At 42.3% G+C, this 17045-nt stretch overlaps 1 protein-coding gene across 1 annotated transcript in view; it reads left to right on the forward strand.

Annotated features, from left to right (window-relative positions):
- Positions 1-17045, forward strand: part of LOC138285031 (otoancorin-like) — a 489250-nt gene that overhangs the window by 185507 nt on the left and 286698 nt on the right. Inside the window, exon 12 of the mRNA XM_069224460.1 lies at positions 15326-15472. Coding sequence (XP_069080561.1) covers positions 15326-15472 — 147 coding nt within the window. The remainder of the gene's footprint in view (positions 1-15325; positions 15473-17045) is intronic.

The raw sequence follows: 17045 nt of genomic DNA on the forward strand, positions 1-17045 counted from the left end.
GTGGAGGTGTGAAGACAGTGTTCCCTGGGAAGGACAAACACATGCTGCAGTAGCTGTCTTGTCTTCCTCCAGGACTCGGCTTTATCGGCTTCGGGCTTCATGCAAGATGTAGCATGTGCTGGTGGTGAGTGAGACCATCTCTGGCAGAATCTTGGGTGATAATCTGGGTGAAAAGTCCCTCCTGACAAAAGGTCAGATAAATGTCCTTATAATCTAAATCTTATAAAAAATTGGAATTTCTGACTTGTTTAGGAATGTCTGAAATAGATTATGTGCATCAATGTGTGTGTCCCTGACATTTCCTTGTGAACATATATGGTACAAGGATATTAATTCAGACACCATTATTTCAACTGTATGTCTGTATGTGTTCTTAGTTAGCCTTGACATGGTGAAAAAAATAGACTTTTACCCCAGACAAATGTTGCATCTGCTCATTAGTCAAATGACCCGATGCTATCACAGTTCTTAGAAAGATAAGGTCAGGCAACAGCTGCATCAAACGGCAGGAATGACAATGATTCTACCTAAATCGGGAAAGACTGCAACTTCCATTGTTGAAGAGTTAGACGATGGCCACCTCCATTAGCAATGATGGAGTTGGGCATACATAAGATCGAGTCAGGCCTTAAGGGCTTTACGTCAGTACACAGCCAGGCAGTTCTCAGACTAGCAAGAACTGAGGTCAAGGAACATCAGAACTAGGAAAGGATGATCTCTGATAGGACAAGTTACTGCAGAGCCATGCGGGCAAGGAGCAGGAGGACGATGACCAGGAGGATAATGACAAGATTGAAAAGGACTAAGAAGATCTGGCCCTGAAGGGCAATGGCCAGTATGTCCAGAATACTAGGATAAGAAGGATAGGGATTAGGAAGTCCAAGAGGGGCAGAGACAAGGGTACCCAGAACCCAGAGCAAGAGGACTGGGTAGACTAAAAGGATCCTAACCAAAAAGATCACAAACAGGGCTAAGATCAGGACCTAGGGTCTAGTGTTCAGATTAGAAAGGATCAGGGTGAGGAGGATATGAGGTAAGAAGGTCAATCAGCATCTGAAAGACCAAGTGCAATAGACAGTGATGGGCAGGAGGACCAGGACCAAAATGACCAGCCTTAAGAGCAACAGAACAAGGAGAACCTGGATCAAAAAGACCTGGATCAATGGCTGCAGTACTAAATGGACAAGGAACAGATCCAGGAGAACAAGGACAACCCAAACCAGGAGGACACTGACTAAGAGTGCCAGGGCACAAGAAGCAAGCTGGACCAAGACCTGTGGTGCCAGGGCTATGAAGTTAATGGTGCGGAAAACCAGGAAAAGGTGACTAGTACCAACAGGATCACAAAGGAACAGGACCAGATGGGCAAAGGCTGTGGAAACCAGGAAGGGCAATGATAGCCAAAAGGCAAGGTTTATGATAACAAGCACGATAGGACAAAGAAAGGCATTGACAACGAGGAGGAAGGAGACCAACACTGAGATAGCAGGTGGGTCAGGTCCAGGAGAACTAGATCCAGGAGAACCCTAACTACAAGGAACAGGGCCAACACTGTCACCAGGGACACAGGCAGCCAGAGTCAGAAGACAAAGTTCTAAGAGGGTCAGGAAACAAAGAACTACGGGGACCAAGAAGATCAGAACAAAAAGGATCAGGACCTTAAGTACCAGGAAAAGGAGGACCAGGGTGAGAAGGAAAAGGAAGATCTGACCAGGAACATTGGGACCAGGAAGATCACAGCCTGGAGGTCTAGGCCACAGATGTAGGGACAGGATGGCTTGGGGGGCGAGCAACAGGATAGCTAGGCCTGGGGGAAACAGATTAAGGACTGTCCTCCTGGTCTTCCTGCCGCTTGTCCTCATGCTGTGCAACAGGAGGAGGACAAGCAGTAGGAAGACCAGGGTCAAGAGGATCAGGACCAGATCCAGGCCAACAGGACTGGCGACCTGAATATACAAGGAAGACAAAGGGAGCAGTACCAAGAATACCAGGAGGACAAGTACCAGGAGGACCAGAGCAAGGGGGATTAGAGTGTCAGTATCAGTAGAACCAGGAACAGGTCTAAGAGTGCCAGAGGACCATGGCCATAGGACCAGGGCTCAGAATTCCAAGTGGAGCAGAAAGGCCAAGACCTGGGGGTATCAGGACCAAGCTGAGGAAGATCAGGTGGGCCAGAAAAGCCAGAACCAGGGGACTGGACCTGAATGTCCAGAAGGACAAGGACCAAAATGACAAGCCTCAGAAGCGTCCAAACAAAGAGAACCAGGACCAAGAGTGCCCAGACCATTAGAAGCAGTGCCAGAAGGGCCATGAGTACAAGGCAGAGGACCAGAAGGGCAAGGATAATCCAAAGCAGGAAGGCAATAGCTAAGAGGAAAAGGCCAAAGAGAGCCAGGACACAAGAGGCCAGGTAGACCAAAGGGACCAGCAAGACCATTAACGTATGTATTGTACTCAGATGAACAGGGTGAGAAGGATCACAAGGACCAGGTTAAATGGATGAAGGACAAGAGGATCAGGAACAATGTCAAGAAGATCAGGAAAGAAAGAGCTAGGAGAAGGGGGCATGAAAGGACCTGGATGGCCAGAAGGACCAAAACCAAGAGAATTGAGCATACAAACCAGACCACAACAAGGAGGATAAGAAACAAAAAAATCAAGTCTAGTGATATTAAAAAAAACAGGAAGAGAACACAGACTGTGAGGACCAGGAATAGGAAGACCACTGCCAGGCAAACCAGACTTAGAAGGAGGACGACTATGAGAACAGGACCTGAAAAATAAAGAGGAGACGGTCAGACAACCAGAGCCAAAAGGACAAGAGCTTCGATGACCAGGGCAATGAGGACCAGTGAAACAGCAACCAGGGGGAAAAGGAAGCTCAATTCACAGAGGAGTGAAGTATCAAGACCTGGCATACCAAGACATGCAAGACCAGGATAAGGAGGAAAAGGAGGAGGGGGCATGGAAGGCCAGTATGACCAGAGCCATGATGATAAACCTGGGTGGCTAAGAACGAGAAGGCCTGAACAAGGAGGATCAGAATAAAGTGGACAAGTAAGATCAAGATAACAATTAGCAGTAGGGCCAGGGCCAAGAATATCATGACATGTTGGAGAAAGATTTGAAGAAATAGTCAGGTCAGGAGCACGTGGACTAGAACCAAAACCAGGGAAAAGATAGAGGAGGAATAGGTGGACTAGACAGATCAGGATAAGCAAGATCACATACAGAGTTTGGAGCATCAGAGAGGTCAGGACCAACAGGCCAGGACCTGAAGTCCCATGTGAAGCAGGCTAACTAATAACTGGGTTACAACCAGAGTCAGGAGGACCAATGGGGCCAGACCAGACCAAAATGACCATGCTCAGTCCAAGAGAACTTAATAGGGAGGACTAGGACCAGTAGAAGCAGTACCAGGTGGCCCACAAGGGCAAAGGCCAGGACAGGGAGAATCAGGGACACAAACCAGGAAGGCTAGGAGTGCCAGCCCTAGCAGGACCCGGACAACAGGGCTAGGTAGATAATGACCCAAACATTCCAACAGGATGAGGATGAGGATCGGTAATACCAGGATCAGGAAGCTTAGGAAGGGCTACTAGAAGGATGAGCCAGGTCCAGGAAGACCTGGGTCAGGAAAGACTACAACCAGGACTCTCAGATTCAGGAAACAACCAGTACAATGGTGACGAGAACTAGTTATACCAGGGCTAGCATAAGAATCAGGAGAACCAAACCAACTCAGAAAAGGTGGGAATTGAACAGGACTACGGGGAGGGCTAATACCTGAAGCACAGAATAGCTTGGAAATGAAGGAAGAAGACCACGGGCAAGGGGCCGATGTGAATCTATGGCACATGTATTAAGAAATCCCTTTTGTAAATGTTTCCTATTCATGCTTTTTATACTACTGGCCTGTAGAACCCCCTCGTCTTCAGCCCACATATAGAACTGGTATGTATTTGCTGAAATATCAGAGCATACAAAGTTAATAAAAAGCGAGACCATTACACACTGACCTTTGAGTGTAGAAACCATGGTCTGATGCTGGCAGAGTAATCTGGCAGTGGGTCAAAGGGCATAGGGAACTAGGCAGAGGAGTTTAAAGGTGGTTGGGTGAAAATGAGTGTGGTCTGTGAAGGATGGCAGAAAGGGGTTGAAAAAAATCAAATGGCTGAAGTCAGGAAAAATGGTTAATGGCTAACAGAGGGGTCAAAGAGACATGGCAGTCAGCAAAGGGAAAGATCATAGGAAGGCTCTTATGAGTAGATCGTCTCAGATGACCAAAAGAGAAATTCTGTGTGACCCCTAGAATTTTGCGCTGACATTCCATGTGTGCGTGTATATGCGAGGTGGGTATGTAGCAAGAGGCAGATTTACGAAGAAGCCACGCAACACAAGGCAGCAAGACAACTTTCTGCACTGTGTTGTGCAACAGGGAGAGAGCAAGGTGCACCACATCTACTAGGATATAATGTGTTTCAGTTTTCTCCATGTGCTGGCGCACTGTATGCTCCCTAGCACCAACACAGGCATCCTTGCACCAAGGTACATGGGTGTGTGCATTATGAAGTAAGATTGTTTTTGTGCATGAAAAGTCACTTTCCTGTACAAAAACAATCTTTTGAGGCATTTTCCTCTTTCGATGTGTGTTGTATAATACAATACCCATAGAAAGAGGAAGTAACGAGGGTCAATACAGATATTTTTCCTTGTTACGCCTCACTTGGGAAGGCCTACCGTTTTGATGCAATCCCAGTTTACTCACCTTAGTTAATCTGGGATTGTGTCAAAATCCGTGGATAGATGCATGAGAAATCTCATGCTCTGGCCATGCAACTTCTAAACACAGGGTAACAGAAAGCAGTGATGTGCGCTGCCTTGCGTTACTCTGGATTAACTAAGCCATGCAGAGCCACACAAGGTAGCTTAGTAAATCCCATTGAAGGGCTTGTGTTGCCTTGTGACATGTTACTTTTTGCAATGTGTAAGAAATTGGATTATTGGGTGAGGAAGGTGAAACCCTACTTAAACTGCAACCACAAGCTTTATTCGGGTGAAGTCACAAGCAAACCACAAATTAATCTGTGCTTACCCCTCTGGTAGCTTGGCACAAAAGCAGTCAGGCTTCATTTAGAGGCAATATGTAAAGTATTTATGCATTACTTCAGGCAGGAATAAAGGGAAGGCACAACACAAGAAGAATCCCACATCAATTAAGAAAAATGTAATCAAATAGTTGGTACCAACACAACAAAAATCAATCCAAGCACAAGAACAAAATACGCAGAGGGCATGGGGCTCGGGCGGCCAAAGAAACGCACTATGAGGGAATGTGACTGTCCTTTTTTCCAGACTTCACAGTGTGTTTCTTTGGCCTCCCGAATCCCCTGCCCTCTGCCCATTGTTGTTGTGCTCAGGTTGATTCCTCATCTATCACGGAAATAACTGCAGAGTACAAGGGCATTACAAGTTTAATAGGGTGCGGAGTTAACAAAAGGAGGGACAATACCAGCCAGTCTAGTTGCCTGCGGATGGCATGGCATTTTGTGCCATATGTAATGATGCAGATGCGTGCGTTCTCTGTGTTCCCCAGGTACTCCCTGTACTATTTGAATTAATGGTTGTGGAATAGATCACCCAATGTAGCGATATGTTTGCTGTGGAGATGAGTCATCATAGCCGAGGAACAGTTTATTCAAAGAGGGCCATAGTGTTTGATAGGTATGAATGAGGGCTATATCACAGTGACACCACATAATGTAGCCACCCTAGACAGTGCCCAGGCTGTGCATCTCACTATGTGAATCTCTAGCGCCAGTCTAGCAAACCGGAGGTAGAGGCCCTCCTGTATAGGAATTGGGTGTATTTGTTCCTTTCCAGTGAAATGTGTGGGTCCTGTCCGAAGTTATGAATCGAATAGTGCACTCAACTGAACTTAGGTTACCAAGTAATATACCTCGAAGTGGGGCACAATAAAGCCCCCCTGTCATCTGGCAAACATAACCTACTTCAACTCAGGCAAGGGTGCTTGCCCGCCAAGGCCAATCTCATCATGAGGGAGTTCAGCTGTTTGAAAAAGGCCTTGTTCCATGGAATAAGTATGTCCTGAAACGTATAGAGTAACTTTGGCAGTAATATTACTTTCATCAGGGCTATTCTGCCCACCAAGGACAGAGGGAATGATATCTAGCGCTCCACTTGTGCACACAGCCCATCCACATATGTTCCATCATTCTCTAAGAGGATCACATGTGTGATGTGGAAATATTGCTGTTAGCAGACTGAAGAGATCTCCCCCAACAGTAGGTTCAGGTTGATTCATTATAGGTTCCTGCAGCTTGCATATCTTACCCCAAAAAGTCTAGCTAAGTATGCACATACTGAGGACACTAGATGTAAACGTTGTGGGGTAGGAGATGCAGACTCCCTTCACTTAGCATGGAACCATCTGTATGTAGCTATATTTTAGGATCTAGTCTTGCAAGTTGTGGAAGATATGACTCAACTTGGAGCTCAGCTCTGTGTTATACTGTTTTGTTAGGGCATGTCAAAAATATTCCTAGATTGTTTTGCAAGCTTATCTCTGCTGAGATTTTGTTGCAAAAACATAGAGTGGCCATTGTTTGGGGGGCTAGTGCTTCAAGGCCTAGAGACATCTAGGAACCGCTAGGGACTTATTGTGCACTCTGGCTGGTAATTGACGGCCTAACTGCAATACTGCTCTTCCTACTTAAGGGAGTCAGGGAGGTGTCTTTACTGAGTCGATGCTCTTTTCTTTCATGAGTCCTTACCAAAAGGAATATTGCTTAAGAATGGTAGATTCATGGTTAATGTTGATTTGACCACTTTGGCTTGGAAGAGTTATGTATATTCAATTGCCTGCCTTGTCTGCTATTGTATCTGCACTATTTCACTGCTCAAGTCTATTTGCCGTGAATGTATTTGCTTACCTTGATTATAGTCAAATAAATGAATAAATAAAAAACTGCACACACTGGTGACAATGGCAGGCCTGAGACATGTTTGAAAGGCTACTTAGGTGGGTGGCACAATCAGTGCTGCAGGTCCAATAGTAGAATTTAACTTATAGGCCCTGGGTAAATGTCGTACCACTCTACTAGGGTCTTACAAGTAAATTAACTGTATCAATTGGGCATAAGGCAATGACACCATGTAAAGGGGAGAAATTACAAGCTCTTCAGCACTACTTAGCAGTTGAAAAGTGTGCTGAGTCCTTACGCCAGCAAAAATGAAGTCAGCACGATAGGAGGAGAAAATGCCAAAAGTTAGGGAAAACCACACCAAGAATGCCGGATCCAACACAAGGGCAACGCAAGCCCTTAGTAAATCTGCCCCAAAGTGCATACTAGTAAGGCTCCTTGTGGGATGAAAGTCTTAGTGCATGGACCATCGTGATGTATTTTGCATGACCTGATGTAGAGTAGATACAGCTTCCCTACACAGTCGGAGTGCATTGATTGCATTTCTGGTGGATAGAGAGGGGAGACCCAGAAATGAAAAGAGGGAAAATGGAGAAAAGGCTACCCAAAAAATTCTGTGAGGTACGTTTTAGCAAAGGTCTACTGATTAGTTCTTCCTGAGTGACACCATAGTGTAGATGGTAGAAGTAAGGAGTAGGCATTCTCTAATTAAATGTGTCAACTTTTCTAAGTAGGACTGCCCTTTTGTCTCTGCATGATGGCTGCCCAGAAAGGCTGATAACAGCAAGGTAGAGAGATCTCATGTTTCATTGTGTCCTTGTTTTGGAACGTCTGCTTGAAGCCATCAATATTGTTACTCCTGTGAGAGCTATCACCTAGCACAAAGACTGTGTTTGAGCAGCAGACAGAAAATTATATTTGAAAGAGAAACAACCAAAATCAGTTCTGAAACCTCAATAGCAGATTCACACCCCATGTCTGAAAAATGAGTATTTAATTTTAACTGTGAAATGACCAATCAGTAGGTCACAAGAATGGAGGTAACAGAATATCTTGGCTTATTAATTGTCTTATTTCTTACAATAGTTGTAATAAAGTCCATGAATAAACATGTGTGTGTTTCTCTTCTTCTGTGTCTTTGATGCCTGCATGTCTTCCCCTAATTTGATGAGGAAATTCATTCATATTCCAATTGCATTCAGTTCAATTAATTGTAGTTGCATTCCTTTGCTTTTGGCTTCTCCACAAAATATTTCCTCTCATGGTCGACAAAGGATGGGTCGTCAAAGGAATGACTTTATACCATCTACCCTATTTAGAGTAAAACCTGTCTGTAAGGGACAGAAAAAAAGCATAATGACCCTGTCACCCTGAGAGAAACCTCCCACTGTGTGGGACCGTTAGTTTTATTGTTTTCCAAAAACAAACTCCTGCTTTGGGAGTTTATTTTTTTTCAAAAACATTTTTTTATAAGTTTGCTAGCAGGCCATCATGTCTGATTCTACTGTCCTTCAAATGTTTCATGTATTGACAGTAACTTCAATAAAGCCAGTAGCTAGATATATATTTAAGTTTTCCTGCTATTTGCACAGCTGCCGGACGAACAGTACACAACTTCTACTACTTACCAAGCAGCCAGGTCAATCGTGAAGTTTTTCTACTCTTTCAATGCTTGCCAGCCACATAGTGTAGAATCTTTACTATTCAGCCAGTGGTCAGGCAAATATTGAAGTGTGTTTTATTTGCACAGCCGCCGGACAAACACTGCAGAATGTCTATTATTTAGCCAACTTCTGGCTAAATGGTGAAGTTTCTCTGCTATATTCAAGGCCACCAGCCAAAAAATAAAGACTTTCTACTATTTAGCTAGCAGCCGAGTAAATAGCAGAAAAACATTTCTATTTACCTGGCAGTGGTGTAAAGAGCCACTACCTAAAAGAACACATGATATAAGCAAAATGTCACGTATCAAAAAATGAAAGCCTGCTGGATGACAGGCTGGGTACTTCCAGCTGGAATGGTATCCATAAACGTGTTTGTATCAGTCTTCATGTCTTTAAACATTTAACACACTCTGAATCTCCACTGGATGCCAGAGTTCGCCATGTTTCCCGACTGGCGGGCCCCTGTATCTCTAAAAGACTGCTGGATTAGGGTGCAGCAGCACCTCTGATTGTAGGTGATTTAGTCACTTCCACAACTGTTGGCAACTGTCAGCCCAACATTCCCGGCTCTCTAGCAGCACCTTACCTAAAAACGTGAATGGTAAAGGTGATTTCTGGCAGCCTAGTGAATGGACCTTGAAATCTTCTGTGGGATTCATGGCGCAACAAGTCTTGCCATTTTGTCTTGTTAGAAATGAGTCTCTTACACACACACACACACACACACGGGAAGAAAAAGATGCAGGAAAGTTTTCAATATCGTTTTTTGAAAAGACAGCAGTCTACTGTAAAATACATAAGCTGCAATGATTAGGATAATGACAAGAGACAAAATCAGGAATTTGAAAATAAGCAATGTGAATATGAACAATCCTTTAATTATGCAATAAGCATGAATACACAAACTTCTCCCTAAAAGCATATCATATACCCTAAAGAGGGCAAGGTATGATAAACCGAATGTGCCCAACCCATGTCATGAGAAGCACCCCCGCCCCCATTACCTTGGAACAAGATAGGTCTCCAGTCCCCAAATTAAGAGATGTAGAGAGGCAAAGGCCGAGGTCTGCTGCAAAATGATGCGCAGTGTAGATGAAAGATCCTGAGTGGAACCCCCTCTAATGATCTTGGTCTCACAGAGTGTTTATGTGAGTCCCGTGTTATTATTTCTGCAGCCATCCTGACGTGGGTATGTACCTAAGCTCTAGATTGTGTGCGCAAAAGTGGATCATCAATACCATAAGACAAATGCCTGACATGTTCAATATGTACATTACAAAAAATAATGATTTCAAGGGATGGCAACTGATAATAACATAAAACATTTCTTATAAAATGTAAGAACTGCAAGTATTGTTAAAATAAATAAAATATAAATAATAAAACAGCATGTTTATCTAGGTAAAAGGGCACAGGCCTGCAAGCAGAGACTAAGCTAACCACTTGTACGCGAAATGGATCCCCTTCACCCTTATCTATAGATGAAAAAAAGGTGCAAAATCCAATGACTAAAAATGCTCTAAAGTAGAATTCTAAAAGCAAGTTTAAATTCATACATAAGAGGTGAAATGTCAACAGTGACAAGCAAAATAGGCTGGCAGACAGGCCGAATTAAAAGGCAATTTGGTGTCACACTTTGTATATTCTGGCAGAGACCAATCATGCTCCAGCTCTTCCAAGACGGATCACGACACAGCTGGGTTGATGGTAGCTCCACCACTCTGATTTGCTGAAATAGGGCAGGCACTGCATAGCAAAAATAATAGCAGCAAATTCCCACCAATCAAAACCAAAATAACGGGGAATCTTCCTAAGAAGCTCAAAAAGAGTGAGTGTATGGCTGAAGGTATGACTCCAAACACGATCTGGAAGGTACTGACAAATACAGAACCTTCAGTCTCAAAAAATGCACAATCCATTCAGTGCTAGAGGCGTTGAAAATTCTGCTGATCAATTCTCCAACATGGTTGTGGAAATTGGTATTTAATTGGGACTGAATTTCAGCTGATGATTTTGCTATCTCGAGATTATAAATCTCTCTTACTGATGTCAGAGTTACTTGTTTTTGAACAATAGTGCCTTTCGTCAGCTCAGCTTGTCAAAATTTACATTCGAAGAAGCAATGTGAGGCCACAATTACAATTCTCTTATCTCTTGTGTGGAGGGGAATAAAACATGGCCGCAACAAGATACAATTTGAGAAACCGAACTCACAACTGAGTTCCAGGCTTCATGCCACAGTAACTTTCTTCGTTCAGAACCAAACAACTTAAATTTGAAAGTATCTGAAATACTGGATAAATCAAATGAAGGGGAGTACCCTTCATATGGCATCCCAAGTTGGCAACCTCCCATTGCAAAGGCCATACAAAAACACCTGATTATAAATTATAGAATCCTTAACAGCAGTTCTAGATTTACACCCTGACAAAGCCCCAGGACCAGACAGACTTTCAAACTGTTTTTGTAAACATTTCAAACCCACACGTGTTCCCTGCTGGTGTCTGTGTTTAACTCATTTTTGTCCTCCCAAATTATAACCCCCTCAGTGGTCACAGCAAACATCACTTTGATACACAAACCAGGCAAATCGGCTGACGTGTGTGGGGCTTAGCAGCCCATTACACTGTTAAACCCTGCCAACGGGAAATATTACAGAATTGAATCAATATAAATAAGACTTTAGGGTCCTGGAAATGTAACATATGTGCTGCTTTCAGCTGCACCTCTGGGCCCTATTTCTTCAGGATAAATTGGTAGCTATCTGACTACTAGTTGGATGAAAGTAATTGTTTCCTATTTACACAGGCCCTAAAAGTCTTATTTTCAATATGTATGCTTTTCTAGTGGGGTGGAGAAGCCTCAGAATGGAATTATATGAGACATTGGCCTCAGATCCTCGGAAGCCCCAATCCCTTGCCACATTGGCAAAAACTCTATCAATATTCCTTCCCTTTGAAATAGTGTGCAAAATAGGGAATCTATGTATGGGCTCAAGATGTTTTATGGCAGGGAAAACCTATCAGATTAAAGCAGATGTATTGGACAATGGATGGGTTGTTTGGAGGGGTTGTGGCCAAGCAGGAGATGTATTGCATGTTGTTTTGGCCCAGGTTAAAAATCTTTTTGAAAGATATTCTCAGTCATACAAGAGGAGTGATCTGTTATCCATTATGGCCAAATCCTGAAACTATATTCCTTGGTGTTAGGCCTCCTGCTTATGTTTATTTGTCTCAGGTGGATGGAAGACATTGCTGATTTGCTTCTGACCGCAAACCAGCTGTTATCACTGCAATGGAAGTTCTCAGTCATTTCAGTGGTTCAGTGGTACAGACATGTGTTGGTTAGCTGTAGGTGTTGCTCTCCAGGGGGAAGCTGACATGGGGGCTCAAGGATATGGACCATAAGTTTGATCAGTGACAAGTTCTGGTGGATTACTTAATGGACGGATGGCAGGCCTTGGTTGTGCTAAATCGTTGAGATCTCTTTGGCTAGCAGCTTAAACGGAGTGGTTAATTGTGTGGTGTGCTTTGTACTTATTTGTTGAAATGGAAAGATAATGTACCATTGTGACACTGATGTCTTTTACACAGAACGTTCATTTCCTCTGAGTAACGATTAACAGGGCAATGAGAGGGAATCAAAAGCTTTTGATTTGTGTATCAGCTAATTGAATATGTTTATGCTGATGGTAGAAACCAGGTGAACTCCATACAAATCCCATGTACCCTGAAAACGTAATAATATTTTTTGGGGGAAAAATATGGTTCTGGATCATGGATAATAATCATACTACAGTCACGATCAGCCAGCGGTTAATAATCTTGTATATCCTCAACTCAATATTCCTACATGTGGGTAGGAGACAAGTATAGATTGTAGAAGAGAGGGAGATATTAGAGGTAATTCCTATTGTAAATTTAAACTCCAAAAATCACTCTTTCCAAACCACCATATCAGACAAAGTACAAAACAACAAATTGCATGAAACACAGAAAAAATAATAATGATATTCATGTCCTTTGTTCAGTCCCTTTTCCACTGCTTTGAGCTTCATGACCCAAAGAGCCTCTGTTCTCTGTGATCTAAATTCTCTATTACAACTCCTAGGGTCAAAAGGAACTTGCTGTATGCATGACATTTTAAATTTGTGTGATTACTGTGTACCGGGCATGGGGTACAATGTATAGCAATGGGAAACCTGATGTCCATTTGTTAAATAGCTCTGTAATGTTCTGAAATTCAGTGTTTTCAGTTTTTTAGTGTTTCAATAGTACTGAGCACATAGACCTTCACACATGCTCAATTCAGTACATTAACAACATTTTTGAAAGTACAAGAAGTGATCCTAAAAAATGAACTTGAGGTATAATGTTATTTTGTCCATTACGTACTGACACATTACAGCTGTTACATGTGTAAAATTGTTTCTTCAGGTAATTGAAACAGTTGGTAGAAGACCTAACTAATTGGTAGCTGGCATTTAGAATATTTCTGTTTGGTTTTCCACTGTGGAAGATAATGCTAGGGTGCCTAGTGAGCCATTTGGCAGTGGTCCCTTAATCGATTAGCAACCATCTATGTTCATGATCTGCACTTCTAGATATTTGAAGCTATTATGTTTAGATTTTGAGCCAGTACTGCTTCAGCAGCACAACATCATAAACCAAATGCTTCATCTGGGTGGAAAAGTCCTGTGATAATTAATTTTATGGCTATGAAACAGTGCTAAGCAAACTCTGTTTACTCTTGTTAGCCACCAATCTATTACACAGGTAAGGCACCATGGCCCTAGTTACAAGATTGGAGGAGTGGTATACCTGGAGGGAGTTGGAAGTAGGATACTAATCAACCCTATCACAACAACTACTGTGTTACGGGATCAAAAATTAGCAGGTCCAATAATAACAAACCAAGTTTTAGTCTTTTTTATTCATCTCAGTGTGGCCTCAGGGATGCGACTGCCAGAACGAGCACTTCACAGGTCCACCCCAGAACACAGGGAGCATCAATGCTCACTCAAATACCGCGGCGGTCTACCCCAGTACATTTGTACCCACCAAGCACTTCAGCACCTACCACACAGCATGCCGTGTGTCATCACCACTCCTATATGCCACCTGCACAAGAAGATAGTAAATGGAAGTGTTAAACTTCCTGGAATCAGGGAATACATGTGGTTCTAGAATAGGTAGTTCCAGGTCAGTGTTGTTATACCCATTCTGGGTGCTTTTACCTCCTAACTGAATTATTTAGGAGCAGAGATGCAAGTCAGAATTGCTGTCTCCAAATCTCCATTGGAGGGCACTTATAATCAGTCCCCTGTCTCTGGAAAAGAGAGGCTGCTGTTTGGTAATCTCAAGCATAGCTGGACACTTTCAGTGCTGAGTCACTGGCTATACAATCCATTATTGAGTGGTTTTGTGTAGTGTTTCACTCTTCATTTTACACTTTGTAGTACTTTAAAGTCAGGAATACAGAGACCAGTTAACTGCCCAGTCTTGAGACAGATATGTGTTTTCTTATTCCCTAGTCACCTAAGTGTGCATTCTGCAGAGGTCTCCTAGTAGTTAAGAAGTTCCCTGGATTAGATTTTAGGGTGTAGATCCCATCTTATGTTACTGCCCAGCATGTTGGCAAGACAAATTAATGAATTAGGAGTATGGTGGGTGAGGCGGCGGGTTGGGTGCGTCTGTGTGTGTTTTCTGTGTATTATAGAACATTTGATGATGTAGGACCAAGAAAGGAATGTAGTGGGTTCGCAAATATTTAGTTTTTATTTTTAAGTCATAGTTGGGGAGGGTGAAAGCGGTTGGGTGGGTCCAATGAATAAGAATAACTCAGATTAAAACTGTCTTGCTTTAGCTGTTGGCTGTTAATAATGAGGTCACGGTATTTTCTCTGTGGGGCAGCCCTTCAAATGTTATTTCAACTCTCCTAAGTCTTTGTATATTTTTTTTCTGGCTCAGACTGCTACCACTTCCAGAGTGAAAGGGAAGGATCTCAAGAACGTCAGATATTTCACACACCTTTACATTTCAGTGCCCCTTTTATATGGCATCTGACTTATTGCTTCTCCATTTTCTTAAAGAAAATAAACTGTTCTTTCATTTTATTAGATTTTTCTACTGCTTTGCTTCATATATCAATATTTATTGTTTTCACATGCTATCTTTATGCATGGAGTTTTCATCACTAGGGCTTCATTTGAAGCCTATGAGAGAATTGCTTTGCATTCAACCTGCCTGTCAAGGCATGAGGGAAGAGTAATGATTCATATTTAAGGCCTGACTGGAGAGATAATTGACACATATGGCATGGGCATACAGTGTTTCATCTTTAGACATTGGTATTGTGTTGGTAGTGTAGAAGACACAGGTTTATTTACAGAGCTTGAAAGGGGAGATTGTTTGGGAACTACATCAAAGTAAGGCCTGACAGCACCAGTGTGATGAAAGACAGGCATTTTCCGCATTTGGCTTTAAGAGTATGAGTGTCTTGCAAATAGAATTCCTGAAAGGTAAGGAGTGGATGAAAAGTATTCTTCCAAGGAAAAGTCAGAAGGCCTGTGTAGTAGGTTTTATGCTCAATATATAATAGTAGATGTGCGAGTGGCACATTGCATGTTGTACAGGAGGTTCAAGAAGAAATGACAGCAGAGGTTCGGAAGTGCCTGGTGTATGGAAAATGAGCTTAATCATCTCTCTTTCTCTGCAGGTGTTGAAAGATGGAGACTTGAACATTGCTCTTATGAACTTGCCCAAAAGTATGGTTAAGGAGGTCCCTCTGGGTTTGTTAAAGGGGGTGAATTCCAGTGTAGCAGAAGAGCTACTGAAAGGAAATCCAGATTTAAGCCGACCACAGGTAAGCAACAACAGAAATAAGTTAATGGGATTTACATGGACATAGAATTTCCTTGTGCAAAATCTATCACTTGCACCATGAAGAAATGACAATAAAAAAGATTGTGCTCCACACAGAGAACATTTAGAAATTATTTTTGAGGGCCATTAATATTATTGGTTATGAACAAATGCAATGCATGCAATTAATGCCAAAATGCAAAATTAAAGCCTAAGTTACATTTAAGAATATTCTCAGTTATTGTAAGTAGATCTATGATCAGTCATTCAAGAAGAAACTAGCATGATGCTTATGGGTTCCTCAAGCCAGCCTGATTCAGAAGTCCACCTCAAGGCACCACCAAGTCTGAATACTCTAATGGCACAGACTATTAGAGTAGCCAGGTGAGGGAAAGGGTGTTGGGGAAAGGAAATCTAAAAGATAAGACAGATGTTATTTCTACCTGGTTCTATTTTTACCGCACCCTTTCCTCATATATCTAATATCATGCAATCTTTCTTGGTTACCTGGGATGGAGTAGAATGTTGAAAACCTCTAACCAGATGTGTTAGAATATGTAAGAGTAGTGCTCAATGGGCATGAATAGCCTTTGATACACTCAACTTCCATTTTCTTTAATCCTGGAACAGCAGTTAGTTTTCACCCTGCTAGGCTCAGAGTCTTATTACAGGCTATGTCACAATGATATTGTAATTCAATCTAGTTTTTTTTTTTTTTTATCTCGTAAATCCTGTTTTCTCGGTTGCCAGAAAACACACTAACAGCAAAATGTTTAGTTACATATTTATCAGGAATTTTAATGTTTAATTTAGCCAACAGAAACTCTGAAACACAGGAAAAGAAACTTTTTTTAAAATGCATTTTTGCTTTGGGAGGGTCCATCTAGGACCCCACACCACACAAGAGCTAAGGGGCCAGGTTGTACCTGGTCCCTTTTCTTTTTTTAAAACTTTTTTTCTAGGGCTTGGCTGAAGCCGAGTCCCAAGATGGCTGCCAACACTTCTTTGTTGAAGTGTTGGCAGCCAACCACATCTCAGCACGAGATCGGGAGGGTTTGCGGATCCTTTGCGTCCCTATATGTACAAAATATTTTTTTCTTTAATTTCTCAAAAACTACTGAACTCATTTAAACCAAAAAACAAAAAGGTTACTTTCTGGACCAAGAGCTACCATTCTGTCATATTAGGTGTAACTCCATCCAGTGGTTCGGGTGGTATTCCTGTTCAAAATCCCTATGGAGAAATGCATGGGGGAAAACGAGTCTTGTGACTTGTCCTTTTTCTCGGCCCCCGCTTGACAGATCACCCCAAAACTTTCCAGACAGACGCTGAAGTGAGCATTGTATTTTGGGGGGAAATTTTGAGAAGATCTATCAAACTGATATATATATATATATATATATATATATATATATATGGTACCTAGTGGCAATCGCTAGTAGGTAGTTATGGCTAGGTCCATGTTTCCATAGAAAAGGCGATTTTCGACTTGCCTTTATCCTTCGCACCCGTTGATGAATCTTCATGAACTTTTTAAAAAAAAAGTGTTACAGTGATTCTTGTTGCACACGGAA

This window comes from Pleurodeles waltl, chromosome 3_1, assembly GCF_031143425.1.
Source record: "Pleurodeles waltl isolate 20211129_DDA chromosome 3_1, aPleWal1.hap1.20221129, whole genome shotgun sequence".
Taxonomy (NCBI): domain Eukaryota; kingdom Metazoa; phylum Chordata; class Amphibia; order Caudata; family Salamandridae; genus Pleurodeles; species Pleurodeles waltl.